The following is a 16565-nucleotide window of genomic DNA, read 5'->3' as shown; positions in this document are numbered from 1 at the left end:
TTTCTGGGTGCGGCCCTCCAGCCAGTTGGTGACCCAATTGACTGTGTGGGTGTCAACACCACAGCCCCCCAGTTTCTTAATGAGAACAGGGTGAGAGACAGTGTCAAAGGCCTTCTGAAAGTCCAGGGAGACTATGTCCACTGCTGCCCCTGCATCTAAGGATTCTGTGACCTGGTCACAGAAGGCCACCAGGTTGGTCTGACAGGGCCTGCCTCTAATGAATCCGTGTTGATTGCCCCCAAGCATACTCTCCCCTCCTGGCCCCTCGCAGACATGCACTAGGATAATTCTCTCACAAAGCTTACCCAGGATCAAGGTAAGACTAACTGGCCTATAGTTTCCTGGGTCCTGCTTTCTCCCTTTTTTGAAAACGGGAACCACATTGGCCCTTTTCCAGTCCTCTGGCACCACACCAGAACACCACGAGTGCTCGAAAAGCCATGCGAGGGGTCTCACAATGACCTCTGCTAATTCCCTCAGCACTCTGGGGTGAAGATCGTCAGGACCAGCTGATTTAAATAAGTCCAGTCCCAGTCATTAAACTGATCTTTTGTCATTTGAAGGCCTCATTACACAGAAATATGTTGTTAAGGAAAAAAGTTAATTCTTTTGTGAGAGTTAACTTTAAAATACTCCTGAAAGTGAAGGACTGGCATATGTGACAGAGCAACACATTGTGCATGCATAAATAGTGGAACCTGTCAATTTAATTCAGTCATAATCTGCTTATATTCATCATCTATTACAGTCATGGTTTATCTTTGAGCAGAGACTTTCAATTAGGACTAACTTGGACCACTAACCTAATTTTCACTCATAACCTAATTCAAGGCTTGCATCTGGCATTCTAATTAGTCAACTGGTGCTTGAACAGTATACCTCCTTACCTCCAAGGATTCACTGATATTATATTGGGAAATTTGAAAGCTGCTTGTCATCAACATCTCATGTTTTAGAATTACTGAGACTGTTTTTCACAAAGAACTTTTGGAAGAGTTGCCCAATTGTTTGTATGTTGCCCTTAACACCTCTTCCCACCCCCAAGAATTTTCCCCCGCAATCCCTCTTCCAGTTACTTATTAAAAACAAAAGTTTGCTTGTCCAGATTAGATCATGGGAACCCCCTTTTGTGTACCTTGCCTCACAGACAGTCCTCCCACAAAGTAGCATAAAACAACAAACTTAATATTTTCACCAAGTTCTAACAAGAATAGAAATACTATATATAGAAAGCATTTAATGGATAAGCCAACTACATAAATTTCAATATTAACAAATCTAAACTCAAACCGAGTTGTGTTCTAATGTCTCCATGGATTCTGTCCCTTCCAACAATAACTTTGCTCCTCAGACATTCAGATCAGGCTTCTCCCAAAGTTTTTTCATCTTCCCACAGCACTCATGGTTTTATGAATGTAAAGCTCTTCATTTCCTTAATGCTCACTCTCTCAGTTGAAGCAGAATCAAACTTTGATTTAGTTCAAATCAAACTCCAGCTAATCTACTGGTTTATCTGTATGACTGGTCTGTGGAACTTGTTTACTGTTGTTAGTTTCTTTACTTAGAAAACAAATAGAAAGAAAATACAAAATCATATTCTGCATGGAGCTTCCATGCACACAAAATATATATAGTACACTACAAAATAATATATAACTTGCCCTCTTAAAGCACTTCTTTTCAAACACTTGAAACAGAAAAATTTTAGGATAAATTTCACATAGGCTAAGTACAGACAGTCAAAAAGCCCGAGGCTTAATTGATTCAGTCTTTTAGGTTAGTCTAAGCTCCAAAGATTGAACCAATAAGCACATGAACAGACATTCAGTTTTGATTCAGGAAATGCAGCCACATGCCTCCAGTAGCTCAAGCCAGAAGCCAGGGGGCACTAGAGCATGCCTCTCTGGCAGGTAGCCAGCATGGGCTATATGTTCACTTCCTCTTCCTGCTGCCCTCTCTCTGGGATTTGCAGTCCACACTCATAGCAGCATGACTCTACAGAGTTGCTCATCACTTCCTCTTCTGGCTTCCAGGAGCCTCTGGGATTTGTAGTCCACAGCTGCAGCCAGCACTAAGTAAGCAGGGCAAGGGAGCTCTGTACTTGGGGCAGAGAAACATAACCCTCCTCGCTGGGGCCCTGGGGTGAGGGGGGACAGTGAGCCAGCCAGTGAGGCCAGTAAGCCAGCCCTTACTGCTCCAGCTAGGGAGCAGAGGGGCAGAGCCAGCCCTGCTCTCTGGAGCAAACAGTACAGCTGAGCCCAGGTCTGCAGAATGCTGGGATCCTGGGGACTTTGAACTTGAACAGGGAGGGGTCTGGGATGGAAGTTTCATAAACCAGTTTCACCTAAATCAGTTAAGTCTGATACTACATTCAACTAGGTTTATCTTAAACTGGTTTCAGCCTTTTTGAAACTGGTTTATGTGTACTTCTGTTCTGTTACAGGTTTAAACCAGTTTCTGATCACTGAAACTGGTTTATGTGTAACTTCTGTCCCTAGCCATAAAGATTAAATGAAACCAGTTTACTAGACAATGCGGTACAATTCCAGTTTAGATTATGCTTCTCAGCAAGTTGTATGAACACTTTGTTTTCTATGAGCTACCATATTTCACATTATGAGTCAAGTTTTGAAGCCAAATTTCTAACTCTTAAAAGTCAACCTTGACTTATACACTGTCCCCTGTAACAAGTGCTGCCTAGACACCCCTGGAAACTCCTTGGGGGCTTGGGCAGCACATGGCCCACTGACTACCCACCCAGCCTGCCCTGGGGAGTGCTGCCACTGTAGAGGGAAAGTCCAGGCCTGCCCTGCAGCTCAGGGGCTGCTTGGCCTGCCAGCAGCTCACCCCCAGGCCCCAGGGCAAGTGGCAGGCTTCAGAAGAGGAAGGATCGGCCCTTCGCTGCTTCTGCCATCAGCAGGCTTCTGTGACTGGCAGGACATCTTGTGTCACCCAGGAAAGGGTTGGCTTGCCCCTGGAGCAGTATGGGGTGTTGGCCAGGGGCAGACAGAGGAAGCTAAGGGTGTTGGGCAGAGCTGGCATCCCCCCGCCCAACACCCCATGTTGCCCCCGGGGCAAGCCAGCCCCTTCCCAGGCAGTGGCAGGCATCCTGCCAACTGCAGAAGCCTGCTGAAGGCAGAAGCAGTGAGGGGCCCAATCCTGCTTTTGGCAGAGCCTCCCTGCCTGTCCCGCAGCCAGGGGGCAAACTGCCAGCAGGCCAGGCAGCCCCTGAGCTCGGGCAGGGGCCTGGACATTTCCTCCACAGCAGCGGCACACTCCAGGGCTGGCTGGGCAGGCTGTCAGCATGTGCTGCCTGAGCTCCCAGAAGCCTAACTTCCTGGGAGCCCACCAGCATGCCGCCTCGCCCAAGAGCCCACCTGGGCTTCCAGCACCTCTCACACTAAGTCAGGATAGACTTATACAATTCATCTATAAAAATTCTAACTTTTTTGTACAGAAATATGGAGGCAACTTTTATATCGTGTCAACCTATACACCATAAAATATGGTAATTAATAACTTGAACATTTTTCTATTTTAATGAACTCTTCCTATGTTTTGCTTTTTCCTCCTGTTCAAATGATCCCTGATCACATTCAGAATGTATTAAAGTTGAGGGACACACGTTGTTCTTGTATCTTGTGAGCAAGATTTGAACAAGCATATATCCCTAGCTTTTATGAGGCTGTTGCAGGCAAACTTAATTTTAAATTATTTTTTGTCTAGCAGCACAAATCCCTTCACCCCATACACTGCTCTCATACTAGGCTATCCATGACATATCTCTGCAGTCCTTACTGTTTTAATCTGAAAAATAATTGCATAGCTGCTACTGTAGCGCTATCTGAAGAAAGCCCTGCAGCTCTCATATGTTCACTCTGTAGAAAGAGTTGGAGGAAAGATGGAAAGTTCCTTGTAGCAGAAGATCTTTTAACTCATCCCCACCCACTGCCCATATGTTGAGAGCTCCCAAGAGACAGCGCTGCAAGGTAATGGCAGGTATACTCCTCTGCATATCTAAACTCTTGTGCCCTAGCATCACACTAATTCTGCTACCAGAGCATGTGCCACATGGGGAAGAGAGGTCATTTTACCTTATGATGTGAACATTTCTGAGCTGTGTATTTAACCTGAGGATGTTGAGAAAGGCCTGTAAATATTCATTAGTGTTTGGGGGAAAAAACACAATCAGGAGAACAAGAAGTTCAGCAAAGCTAAGAATCATGTACAGAGAGTAAAAGAAACAATGAGAATGCCAAGCAGGGAAAGATGATGATAGTTTAATTCAGTGATCCAAAGGAAGAGCCAAAATAATGTTGAAAGGTCTTAAATTCCTAAGAATCAAAGAAGACTGACAAAACCTCAGTTAAACTGCTTTGAAGTGATGGCAATATTCTGTATGCCAAAAACTGGAGAAATTATTCAAATAGCAATGAGAAAAATCAATTTCCATGATTTTTCTGAGTCCACCACTCTGTGCATAGTCATCTGATGTATTCACAGAGGTATTTCCCATTGCCTGTTACTGTTTACACAGTAAAGAGAAAGATCAGGTGCTGCTTATTTAGTATTGCCAATTAGTGTTCAGATAATGTTGCTATATTTTGAACTAATTAGCTTGTTGATGCAGTACAGAACACAGAAGCAATCCTGTCTGTGTACATTTTTGTTATAGTAACACAACAGCAAAAAAACAATTATTTTTACTGGCAATTTGAGGGTGGCTGCTGTTGGGAAAATGCTGTGTTACACCATCTGTTTCCTTCTGATTGCATACTGCTACAGCCAGTGCAGTGATTAATTCCTTTGCTGCTAGGAACAAATTTGAATGCATGAAAGAAGATTAAAAATGACTTCTAGTGACATAGTTGTAGCTTAATGGCCTGATTTCAGTGGGATTGTGGGTATTTTGCACCTTGGCAACCTGAGTCAAAACCTTTAATCTTCAACAGGAAACGGTATTCACCCTTTGTGTACAGGCTAGTAAGCAGACAGAGAGAGGAATGGAGAACTCTTCTGCTTAAAGCATTAACATTTATTGGATTGAACCAAGTATGTTCTGCATCATAGCAGAAGCCAGCAGTATTTGAACCAAAGTAACTTTGTTATCTGGTAGTAGTAGGAGGCTGTTCTTCTCTGTTAAGTCAGTCACTAAAGGAGACTGTGTGCTCTGTCAGTGTATTGCACAAGTGCCCAAAGGGACTTTGCTCACAGTCTGAGAGAGCATTAGGCTTGCAATCAGAACTAGGCTAGTGTGCATAGCTTTAAGACAAAAAGTGGTCTGCCAGCTGTGCGGGAATATGCAGCTGGTTGGCACAGACCAACCACAGCCATCACTACCAGGTCACGTAGGGTTTCACAGGGTTTCTACTTTGGAAGCTGAATAGCCAGCAGTGAACTATCCTGCTGCGTAAGTGTGTATGGCTAGCACTACTCCACTTCTCCTCCCTAATGATTTACACTAGAAAAGGTGGAATTTTGCCAAAGTTTATTTTATGTATGTTACTCTATACTCTAATTTTTATTGCCTGAGTTGAACATTTAGTAAAATATTAAATGTCCAAAAAAGTTGTTTTTTCCCATATTTATGTTTCTTCTTCTATTATTTATTCAGGTATAATGAGTCAGGTTCAGGAAGACTGACCTAGATGCCATTGTACAGTGATGCAATTGTTTATTGTAGCAAATTTATAATTAAAATAGAAAACAAATGGAATTTGCTTCAAGTGTTCCAGTTTCCCTCTGTGACTCTTCTTGATTGTTAGATTTTGTAGTCGTCATGTTTGTCAGTAGTTTCTTACAGAAAATGTAGCAATTTGGGGCCAAAACCATGATGGATGGCCTTTGTCAGCAAGATAAGTTCAGGATGTCCATTTTCTTTTGTGTACCAAAGTTGCAGTAGAAAAGTATGGAGTGATTTACTTTCTTGCGCTCCTGATTTCCTTGTGCAAGGTGGCATTTGTTGGCATAAGTAATGTATCGACCCTTGTGTAACAGAGCACAGGGTGTGCTCTGTTACTTCTAGGGGCATGGACATCAGCAAAGCAGCCTGTAGCTGGCTATTCTCCCAATCGGGCCTAATTACTTGATTGGGAACAGGGCCCAGCTGTGCACTGTAAGAGCAGGGCCCTGCGCAGCAAAGCCAGCAGTCTGCTGGTAGCAGCCGGGAAAAGAATACCACCTAGCTAGAGCTGCTGCTCACAACATCTTGGAGGTAAGGGAAGGAGCTCTGGGAATGGCAGGAGGCTCCTGGTCCTGGGGCATGACCTAAATCTATACCCTGCTGGGGTTGGATGGTGTGTTGGGGCTGGTTCTGGCAGGACAATCTCTAGGAAATGCCACACCTGGGGACTCCCCAGTGAAGGGCAAGTATGGGGTGCTAGAAAGCCTAAGCCCCCACTGCCTTGCGGGTGACCCCGTGGAGGGGAATGGCTAGGGGAGCACACCCCAAAGGACAGAGCAAGGGCCCAGATTCACTGTGAGTTCTGAGGCAGGGTCCTGGGCTGGTGAAGGGACCAGAGATGGCACACAGACTTGCAACAAATTCTGAGGCTGCATTAAGGAGCCAAGTATGTGGCTCCAGGGGGGTGGGGCCCCCAGCCTACAGGGAGCTACGTATGAAGCTCCTGGGGCAAGGGGATAAGGGGATTGTAGCCCAGTGTAGGGCAGGGGATGGGGCTGGGAGCCCTGAATGGGGATGGGGCTGAGAGTCCAGAGAGATGAACAGAAGGAGAGCCCAGTGTGAAGGCACTGGGACTATAAGCTCCAGTGGGGAATGAGAGTTCCATGTGAGACTGGAGCTTGGGTCCCAGTGTAAGGCACTGGAGGAACATGGATGCCATCTGCAAGGCATGGGACATGGTAAAGGGGAGGTCGGAGTCATGTATATGGGCCCTTGGCATCAAGTCAGGTAAATAGGCAGCCTCCTGCCTTATTGATATCTTCCAGTTGTTGTCATCAAGGCATGGCAGGAAAGGTACACAGACAGTTTACCATGAAGCAAGTGGGTGGGCTTACATTTAGACCAGGCCCGGGACACCCACCGGCAGCTGGTATTGCACCTTGTTATGCTGTTGCCGAAGTATCAGCAGGAATTAATGATTCAAAAAACAACTTTAGGTGAAAAGCATAGCCAATATGTATGGCATCCCCTGTGAGGTCTAGGAAGTTCTACTGTGGCCTAAATTTCAATTTTTAATAAATACACTTTCTTCTAGATTGCAGAGTTTCATTATTGCTAAACAATACTTCTGTTGGTCTGTTAGTAGTAGCATGTAGTAGACTTAAATATTGATAGGCCACATCACAGAATAATATTCTTCAGTTTAATTTTTGTAATGATACGTGTTGAAGCTGTGGTAGATTTGTTACCATACAGGACACAGTTAAATATATTTGGTGGAAAATGTTCACTGCCAAGTAAAGCAGCATTATCAATTTCCTCTTTCTCCTGCATTGAAAGAGACAGGGGGAGCAGACAGTGCAGAATTTCCTGGTATGTTTTAAGAAAGCGGGGATCCATTTCCCCTCCCTTCCTTCCTATTGTTCTTTGTTTATTAAACGTGAATCTTCCTGGGAGTTTTCTTTTAGGATTTTTTGCTTGCATCTTCTGGGAACTCACTTTGTCTTTGAAGGGCTCAGCTCTGTTCTGTGCAGTTTTTTTTTTTCAGGGTGGAGGGGAAAATGGAAATTTCAATTAGAGTCAATTAGTGAAAAAGTGTTCCTAGTTGATAACCTGGTATTGGCATTGATATTTTCATCTCATTTGCTGGCATCAGCACAGTGCTAGCCTCAGGGGAGTAGAGGAAGGGGGAGATGCAGGAATAGGAAGTGCACTGAGTGTCAACATTAGACTTCTGCCTGGATGAATGCTGATTTGTAAACTTATGAAGAGGACCTTGAAGTGCCCTTCTGCAGTGAAAGCCTAAAATACCACCTTGCAACTACAGAACATCTCTGCACATGAATGAGAAGCATCTGAATATATAGTGGGACAAGTTACTTGTATGAACAATGCTAAAGCTGTGGGATAGTGAATGCTGTGGAAATGAACGGTCTCAGTGGATGTGACTATTTGGCTTTGGGGAGAAGTGCGTAAGGTTGTTTTAAAAAAAAAGGTATTGTTTAACGGGTTTTTTTCTGAAGGATTTTTCTGCTAATCTGACCTACGTAAGTGAGAAACCTTTTTTATGAAGATAAGAAAACACAGAGTGTATTCATAATCAAGATGTTATATTTTCATAGCTAAGGTGTGAAACGTTCTTGGAGTGGAAAGAATTTTGTAGCTTTGGCTAGAAATTATCTTGGCATTTTCTGTCAGTAGGGCAGAATTGCAGGAGTTTATTAATCTTCTCTATTGTAAGAATACAGCTTGATTCCTGAGGAAAAGCACAAACAATACAAATAAATGACCTGCACCTGTTTCCATTTCTTCAAACTTCTATTATTTTTTCCATCCCTTTTTGATAGTACTTGAATGTCCCTGGGATTGGGAGTATTCCAGGAGAATTTTGTTCTGCAGTGCAGTTGGCATTAAAAAGGAGCATCCTTTCAATGTGATTTAAGAGTGCAATTCTGAAGAGCACTAACTTTTTTTTTTTTTGGTGAATAATTTTGTGAAAATTAAGAAATAGATCCATGTCTCTACACGGACTTTTAAGGGAAGGACAAGAAGGTCATTCCAGGATCCTAACAAGATTCAGCCAAATCCTTCACAATGTCTCATCCACAGTACTTCGTTCCATTCCAAAGAGACGCTCTCGAAATAACCCACGTCAAGCATGGTCTGGTGAGGTGACTTCAGTTTTGGAAGCATGTGTGTGGGGCAGGGGGTGTTTTGCAGCTGTCATTTCATTAATCATTACATTCAAAGCACTTGGATCCAAATTATGGTTACATGTAAATAGTATTTTTGCAATTTTCTTGTAAATTATATTTGAAAAATATGAATTCAGAAGTGGAAGTCACACTTATGAAAAAATGATTCTATTCTGGAAGAACTCTGAAAACAAATTTGGTTTCAGACATTGGCTAGTCGTTCAATTGTGTTGATAAAAAACTTGTGTCTAAATGACTGAATATAACAGGTATTTTTACTTTTTGTTATGCCTTTAAGAGCAATAGATGATGTAATGTTTATAGCCATATAATGACTGCTGTAGTGTTGGTAGGAATTAACATTTCTTTTTATTATATACACATCAGAATCCAACAAGTGTTCTTGAATCTGGAATTTTGGGGAGAGTTGTGTACTATATACTATTCTTGAATAGTGTTTTCCCTCTTTTTCACTTGTCAGTATTTACTGGAAGTAATAAACCTCTTCTGAGACCTACAGGTACATAAAAAATATACTGGAACCTATACATGTGATTTCCCTTTCTGCAGTCTCAGGTGTTATGCAGTTGATACCCAGAGATTCTGGGGCTCTGTAGGCTTATGACAGGCTTGCTTTTAGTCCTTTTCTTCTAGAGACCTTCAATGATTGGTTCAGTCAAGGCAATATAAATAAAACCACCTAGAAAATCTGGTATAAAAGGATGACCTGAATTGGAAGAAATGCATCTGTTTTACAGAGGATTGATGTTTTACTGTACTCATGGAATCACTAGGGTTCTATAAAAATAATATGGGACAGCAAATTTAAGATTTACATGCATTTATTTGATCATATAACTTACAATTAATTCCTCTCTATATATACAAAAGTATGTGCATGCACATTTGTGTATACACTCAAATATGTATATTCATGTATAGTAGCAATGGTAGGCTAAATGTTGCTAATGTAAATGATATATAAAATACCTGGATGTTTATTAAAAATGTATTTTGATTTTATTTTTCTTTAAAATGATTTGTTTTGACAGGGTTTTTGGTTGTAGCTGTATTGGTCTAAGGACATAGGCAGGCAAGGTTCTTTGAGTGATATCTTTTATTAGACTAACTGAGTAGCTGGGAAAAAAAGTTTTAGGCAAGCTTTCGGGCGCGGTCACCCTTCTTCAGACTTACGGAGTCTCTGCTGGTCTAAGACTCCAAGGAATGAGAGAAGTTAAAAGTGAAACAGGATGTCAATAAAAATGTAAATAGGTAGAAATTAGAAAGACAAAAGGTAAAACAAGTAAGTGAGGGGGAAGCAGGCAGGGAGAACAAGGCCAAAGAAAGAAAGGTAGAAAGAAACTGTCAGTAAAAATGGAATTTGTAGGAGATCAGGAAAACAGAAATGAAGGATGAAGAAAGTGTGACAGGATGTCAGTGGAAATATAAATAGGTAGAAATTAGAAAAAACAAAAGGTAAGGGGGGGGGAAGAAAGCGGGGTGGGGGAATGGACCAAGGGAAACACCATAGTGATAATAATACAAAGTAAAAAAGAGAGGCTCTCAAAGAAAAAGGAAATGGTTGAAAATCAGGAAAACAAAAAAAGTAGGGGAGGAGCTGTTGGCCGGGGCTCCCTGAGCTGCTAGGGGATGCAACAGCCAAGGAGGTGGGAGGGGCACGGTGCTGAATACCCCAGGGTCCCTCCTCCAGTGACGTGTCACTGGAGGGTCAGGGTGGGATGGGAGCTTGGGCAGGCCACCTCTGCTGGTGAGCACTGCAGGGTTGTGGCTTGGGTCCGAGGGTGCCAAAACCCTGGTGAACTACTGCATAAAGGGCATGGTCTTGTGGGCACGACTGGACCAATGATTGTAGTTGGTCATGGCCACCCACTGTGCCCACAAGGCCTTGATCTTTATGCGGCACTGCTGTACCCACCGGGAGTGCCCTTGCTTCTGCATACCACCTGACAGGGCCTCATAAATGTGGGTGTTCAAGCGCCCACCCTCCATGAGCTGCTTCTGCACCTCTGCATCCCCCCAGAGCACCACAAGGTCTCCAACCTCCTCCTGGCTCCAGCTGGGGCCCTGGGTGGAAGGCTTGGGCATGTACACCCGGGGGCTCCAGGCCTCAATAGGGAGGACATGCTGGTGGTGCATCCTGTGCTGGCTCTCTGGGCCCCTGCATGGCTGTCTCTGTGTAGCCAGCCCTCAACAGCAGCACTCAGCACAGAGGCAAGGCACAGGGGCAATGACCCATGGGACCTGACAACACAGGACAGACTGCTGGGGGTGAGCAGCAGCGGGAAGCAGGTGCTGGCCCTGCTGCCAGACACAGACAGCAGGCCTGTGCTTCAGGCACTGCATTGTACTTCTGGGCCTGAGACGACTGTCAAGTTGCAGTGTGTTCTAAGCTGGGTACACCTAATATGTACATAGAGTGGTATTTGAAGATATAATTACAAGCAGTAAAGTTATTGGAGAAAGCTTTATTTGTAAAGTCATCTTTGTCCCACCTGTTGCTTTTCAGGAACAAAGTTCAATCAGTAAGAAAGCAATTCATGTATGAAGGGTAGTATGGTCTGAGCACAGGAAGGGAAAAGGTGGAGGTTTCCTGTGAGATTCTGAGTCATGACGACTCGCATACACATTTCTGTGGCAGAAATGAGGAGTTATTATTTTTTCTCAGAGTGGTGTTCTTGGTTAGATTCTGTGGCCCAGGGTAAGTTAACTGCCAACTTAACTATATTGTATCACTATATGTTTCAGTCTTTTATAAGTAAATGTACAACCCCTTTAAAAAGAGTGTGTGACATATGTGAGTTGTGCATGTATTCTAGGAAGAATTTTGAATTTAGCCTCTTGTTTCATGTAAGCCACAAAATGCATCTTTGAACTGTCTTTCCTGTAGATTTTCTAGCTTATGCTTTAGTTCTTGAAAATATATCAGTTTACCAAATGCATATTGCTTGAGGTGTCTAAATAGCTTATGGTACTGATCGGAGTTACAAAAATCCATACTCCTAGACACAGCAAAGATTTTTCCTGGGCATATACTCATAAAATGTTTTAGGACCTAAGTTTTTTAATTTAAAAAACAAAAATAGGTTTCTAACACTTTCATTTCATAAAGACTGGATCATTTGTGCTGTTGCTGTTTAGAGCCTTATGGGGAACAGTAAAGCCTGGGAAAACAAAGAGCAATTGCAAAGGTAAGTACCAGAACAATGCAGTCTGAGACACTTCCTCCATTCCCAAAAAATTTTGAAGCAAATAAGGCAGAGATACCTGGGCATATTTTGTGAGAATGAGGCTCCTCCTCCCAAGCTGAAGGTTTTGTCATTTCTCAGACCTATAAGACAGAGGCTGATACACAGAGCCCAAACAGGATATGGGGACATCCTCCTGTTATGAATCCTTCTGCTTTTCTAACATCTGTGGGAGAAAGTGGTATGTTCTTACCTGAGCATAGTTCCCAATCAGTATTTGATAATGTGATGTTTGATAAACTGTCCATGCTCTCTGGGTGGGTGCATGGGTGGGTGTATATGTAAATATGGGATAGGAATGGATGGAAGTAGTTAGAAATCAGAAGCACAAGTGATAGAAATATTGTGTAGGCAACCATAACTCTTCCATTTCTTGCTTTTGAGAGCTTAACTTAATAACCTTTTAACCCCTTTCTAATATTGTTTACAGTTAACCAGAAAGTTGATCAATACTACATTTCAGTTAAATATGTCACAAAACTAACTCTTTTAGTATATATAGCTTTACACTTGCCATCTGGTGTGCCTCTAGCAGCATAACCAAGGTAGCATAGACTTCAGTGCAATTTACAGTGTTGGAATGACTGCCTCATTTCAAGTGCAGTGACATGACTTTGAGGAGGCAGTGGTTCACAACTGTACTCCTTGGGCTCACAGGTGCAAAGTGATGAAATCGATAATGGAGTTTAATGGGTTTTTTTCCTCATCTCTAGATCACCAGTAGCAACAAAAAGCTATTGCCATTCAATAGTTATTATATTCTTAGGGGAAAAGGTTTTCTGATCTCAGTCCAGCTATTAGTCTGACAGTGGGCATATCACTGAACTAATACTAGAATTTGCATTCCTTGATACAGTCAAATAGGAGATCAATATTTCAAAAGCCATGAAGACCTATTTATTCTCTCGCCCCAAATCAGCATTCATTGAATAATACAGAAATGGTTAGAGAACTGCAACCTGTTTAGTGTTTGTTCTCTGATAAACAGAGGGCACGTCTACATGTGCGCTTTACTGTGCATTAAACTAATTTCATGTGCAGTTAAGTGTCACCATCTATACATGCAATGCAATTAGCATGCAGTAGATTAATTTACTCTGGTGTAGGACAGTCCTGTCAGACACAGATACTATCCTAGGCTGCTTGTACTACCCACAAGGGTTTACTTCAGTTTAGTTCTCCCTAAATTGAAATGGTGGATTTTTAAAAACACCGTTTCAATTTAGGGAGAATTAAACTGAACTAAACCCCCGTGGCATGTACACAAGGGTAGGGGTCCAGTCCTTACCTGCCTCTTCGGCAGCAAGGGGGGGGGCAAGCTGCCAGTGGGCTGAGTGGTTCCTAAGCTGCATGGGGAACCCTCAGGTGGCACCTGCCCACTGGCATCCAGCCTAGGCAGTCCCAGGGGGCACCGCAGCCATGGAGGGAAGCACCGGGCCCCTGCACAACTTAGGCAGGCAGGCTCCAGGGAGGGGGAAAAAAAGATCAGGCTCACTGCTTTTTTTTTTTTCTTCAGTAGAGCCTGCCTTCACAGGCTGCCTCCAGGTCTCACAACCCCTGAGCTGCACAGGGCTTGCCAAGCCCCGAGCACGTCAGCTTTCAGCTGTGCACTGTTGCACTTTGTTAGGTAGCAAACTAAAACACCTCATAGGTGTTTTATCCTGGTACGTACCAAAGTAATTTAAAGTGGAATACGCTGCTGAGTGTGCAAACAGCAATGCCATTAAAGTGGAATACACGGCCAAATGTATAGCAAAACCATTAAAGTGGTGCAAAAGGGCATTTAAGCTACTTTAAAGGCCAATTTTGTGGAGCACGCAAAGGCACCTACACTGCAGCAACCTACTGTGCTTAAATGTATGTGTAGATGGTGATGTCGAGATTAGTTTACTCTGGCTCACACTCAGCTGAAGCACATTCAGTCACATTAACTGCATGTGTAGATGCACCCAGAAAACATTCCCTGGAACTACCAATCCAACAGCTTATATGAGTGCTACTAATTTACTCAGTTTTTACCTTCTGGAGATTAGACTGTTTTGAGTTGTGATACTGGAGGGATCAAGCTTTATTTCTATAATTATTTTTTTTCCTGGTGTCTCACTGTAGATGTCACTTTCAACATTTAAAATTTTGTAATTGGTAGAATATTCACAGAAATGAGGAAAACAACTTTTAGTTTTTTTGAAGCAAAAGACACTGTTGGACACACGTTGTGACAAACAGAAGAAATATCGAAAATGGATAAATGAACAATGGATTTCTGTGTTTGCTATTGCATACAATGAACAATTCACTGGTAATCTTTATAATAAAGTATATAAGAAAATAGTCTAAAAGCAGAAATAAGAAAATGTTATGTGTGAAAGAATTCTGTCTTTCTTTTGCAAGTGTCTATTTTTGTTTCCCAGTTGCTGAAATTTTGAGTTCTTAACACCATTTTTGGCAGATGATCAGCTTTGATTGAACATTTTTCCAGTACTGTCAAACTTGTTAAAATATGAGTTATATTCTCTGTTATCTTTTTCTTAAACACCAGGGAGACTCCAGTTTGGGAAATTTACAAAGCATTTCAGAACAGTTAGTGGTTTGTAGGCAAACAATGCAGGTGCGGTGCATTACACAAAATTATGGAAAAATGGCAGAACTTTTAGAAACCAAGTAATATCTTGACAGTTATTAGCTACAATTTTATTTTAGCTCATAAATAAAGCCTCCTTTATAACAGCAGTCATGCTGTTCCATTAATTATCACAGTGGGGGCTAAATATTCCAAGAGTTCATAACAGGGGCTGATATTGTCTTTAAATTATAAAAATAAATGTAAATGCTACAGCTTGGTACATGGCGTCTATATAACGTAATTCTACCTACAAAATATATAACATATTTTCTTGCATACAACATGTACCTCCTCCCCAAAACACAGCTTCTGGAAATTGGAGTGTGCATTATATGTGAGAAATGTATGTGTATGCAAGAAATACAGTAAAAGCAGTTTCTGCTGCTTACTGTGTGAAACTGAAAAGACAGTGCTTGACTTCCTTTATGGCTTCAGCATTGAGATACTAGCCTCTCAGGCTACTATTTTAATGCAGCCTGATGACAATCCCTCCAACAAACTGAATGGAGTTCTAGGTCTGATGTTACTTTTCACTGAAGCATTCCAATAGTTTAATAGAAAACTCTACATAATTGTCATCTCAGTTTCTCACCTAAAAAAGCTACATGAGTTGCTACTGCTAGTGTGCATTTCCTTTATAGTCTAATTTTGAAATCTGAGAGAGCTAAAAAAAACTATTTGTGGCAGTATCTGTATTATATAAATATAAGTTTTGACAATAAACATTTTGAAAATGTTGATTGTACACATTGAAAATCCTTTCTCCAAAAAAAGTGTACCATAAATTAATAACTGCAACTTTTGACATTGAAAATGAAGACTTTTTATTTGATTAATCCTTTCCATAACTACACTTTTAAATTTGCACTTAATAAATGGTGTTAATAGACAGTATCTAGATGAATAATGTAATAGGTAGTTATCTTTTTGTACTTTCTTAGCTGTTGAAAAATATAAACCTGTATCAAATATGAACCTGGGAATTTTTTTTAAAGTGTTTTATAGCATGTTTTTTCTTATAGAGAATGTGTCAACAATATGCAAAACCATTATTTACTATCTGGGTAGAGTCATTCCCAGACCAGCAATATAGTATTATTGAGGTTCCTTATCTACAGTGTTGTTTTAACATGTTGCTTGCAATCTTTTATATTAATTGAAAGTCTTTTCTTACTGTACAGCAGTGCATTGTGAAGTGGTTCACGACTACTTCCTCTTACCAAAATTACTGATAACAAAACCCCAGATGTTCATGAAATACATTAGACAAACTTCCAAAGGTTATGAAGTTCAGTTCACATAACTTGGTTAGGGAAACTAGGCTGAAGAGAGCAAACTGTCATATGAGACTTCTACTTCATCCTTATTCAAACTGGACCAAAAAAATTGTACCAGACCATCCCTTATATTTCCATGGAATACTTCTGTTTCTTTTCCAAAATGTTTGGTAAAGATTCACACAACCTTAATGGGTTTGTTTCTTATTCAGAGACCTTTTTTCAACCCTCTTAAAAGATTGTTTTGGATAGTTTTTTGTATGATATTATACCCAATTTATATTTTTTCAATCTGATTTTTGTTTTTGCTCTATCCTTAGTCATGTTGGTTGATGCTTTCCTAAAATCAATAGGCAAAAAACTGTTGACATTGTTATTTTTCAAACCCAATCTTTAATACAGTTGACCACAAGGTTAGGTTAACTTGCCTGTGTGAATGCAGAACATGTTACTGCTTTTGAGCAAATTAATTATTTCCTTTTAGTGAGAGGTTAAAGGGTGTTTTAGGGGCTATTTTTTATATGCTAAGAGGACCTCTTCATATAGGGCTCTTCAAAATGTTCTTGTCCTCCCCCCTCTTCC

The 16565-nt window shown here is 41.5% G+C and overlaps 1 protein-coding gene across 5 annotated transcripts in view; it reads left to right on the top strand.

Annotated features, from left to right (window-relative positions):
* The window catches only part of MCF2L (MCF.2 cell line derived transforming sequence like), a 175979-nt gene that overhangs the window by 19999 nt on the left and 139415 nt on the right, over positions 1–16565 (top strand). For 2 of the 5 annotated variants that reach the window (XM_019529642.1, XM_019529640.1), the window contains exon 1: positions 7611–8788. The exons of 1 other annotated variant lie outside the window; for it this stretch is intronic. In XM_019529642.1, the coding sequence (XP_019385187.1) occupies positions 8638–8788 (151 nt within the window). In that variant the 5' untranslated portion in view covers positions 7611–8637. Of the gene's footprint in view, positions 1–7609; positions 8789–16565 lie in introns of those variants that run through there. 2 more of the 5 variants (XM_019529639.1, XM_019529643.1) reach the window with 2 other exon arrangements.

The sequence above is a fragment of the Crocodylus porosus genome, unplaced genomic scaffold (assembly GCF_001723895.1).
Source record: "Crocodylus porosus isolate Cpor-Errol unplaced genomic scaffold, CroPor_comp1, whole genome shotgun sequence".
NCBI lineage: Eukaryota > Metazoa > Chordata > Crocodylia > Crocodylidae > Crocodylus > Crocodylus porosus.
This window is presented reverse-complemented; position numbering and strand designations above follow the sequence as displayed.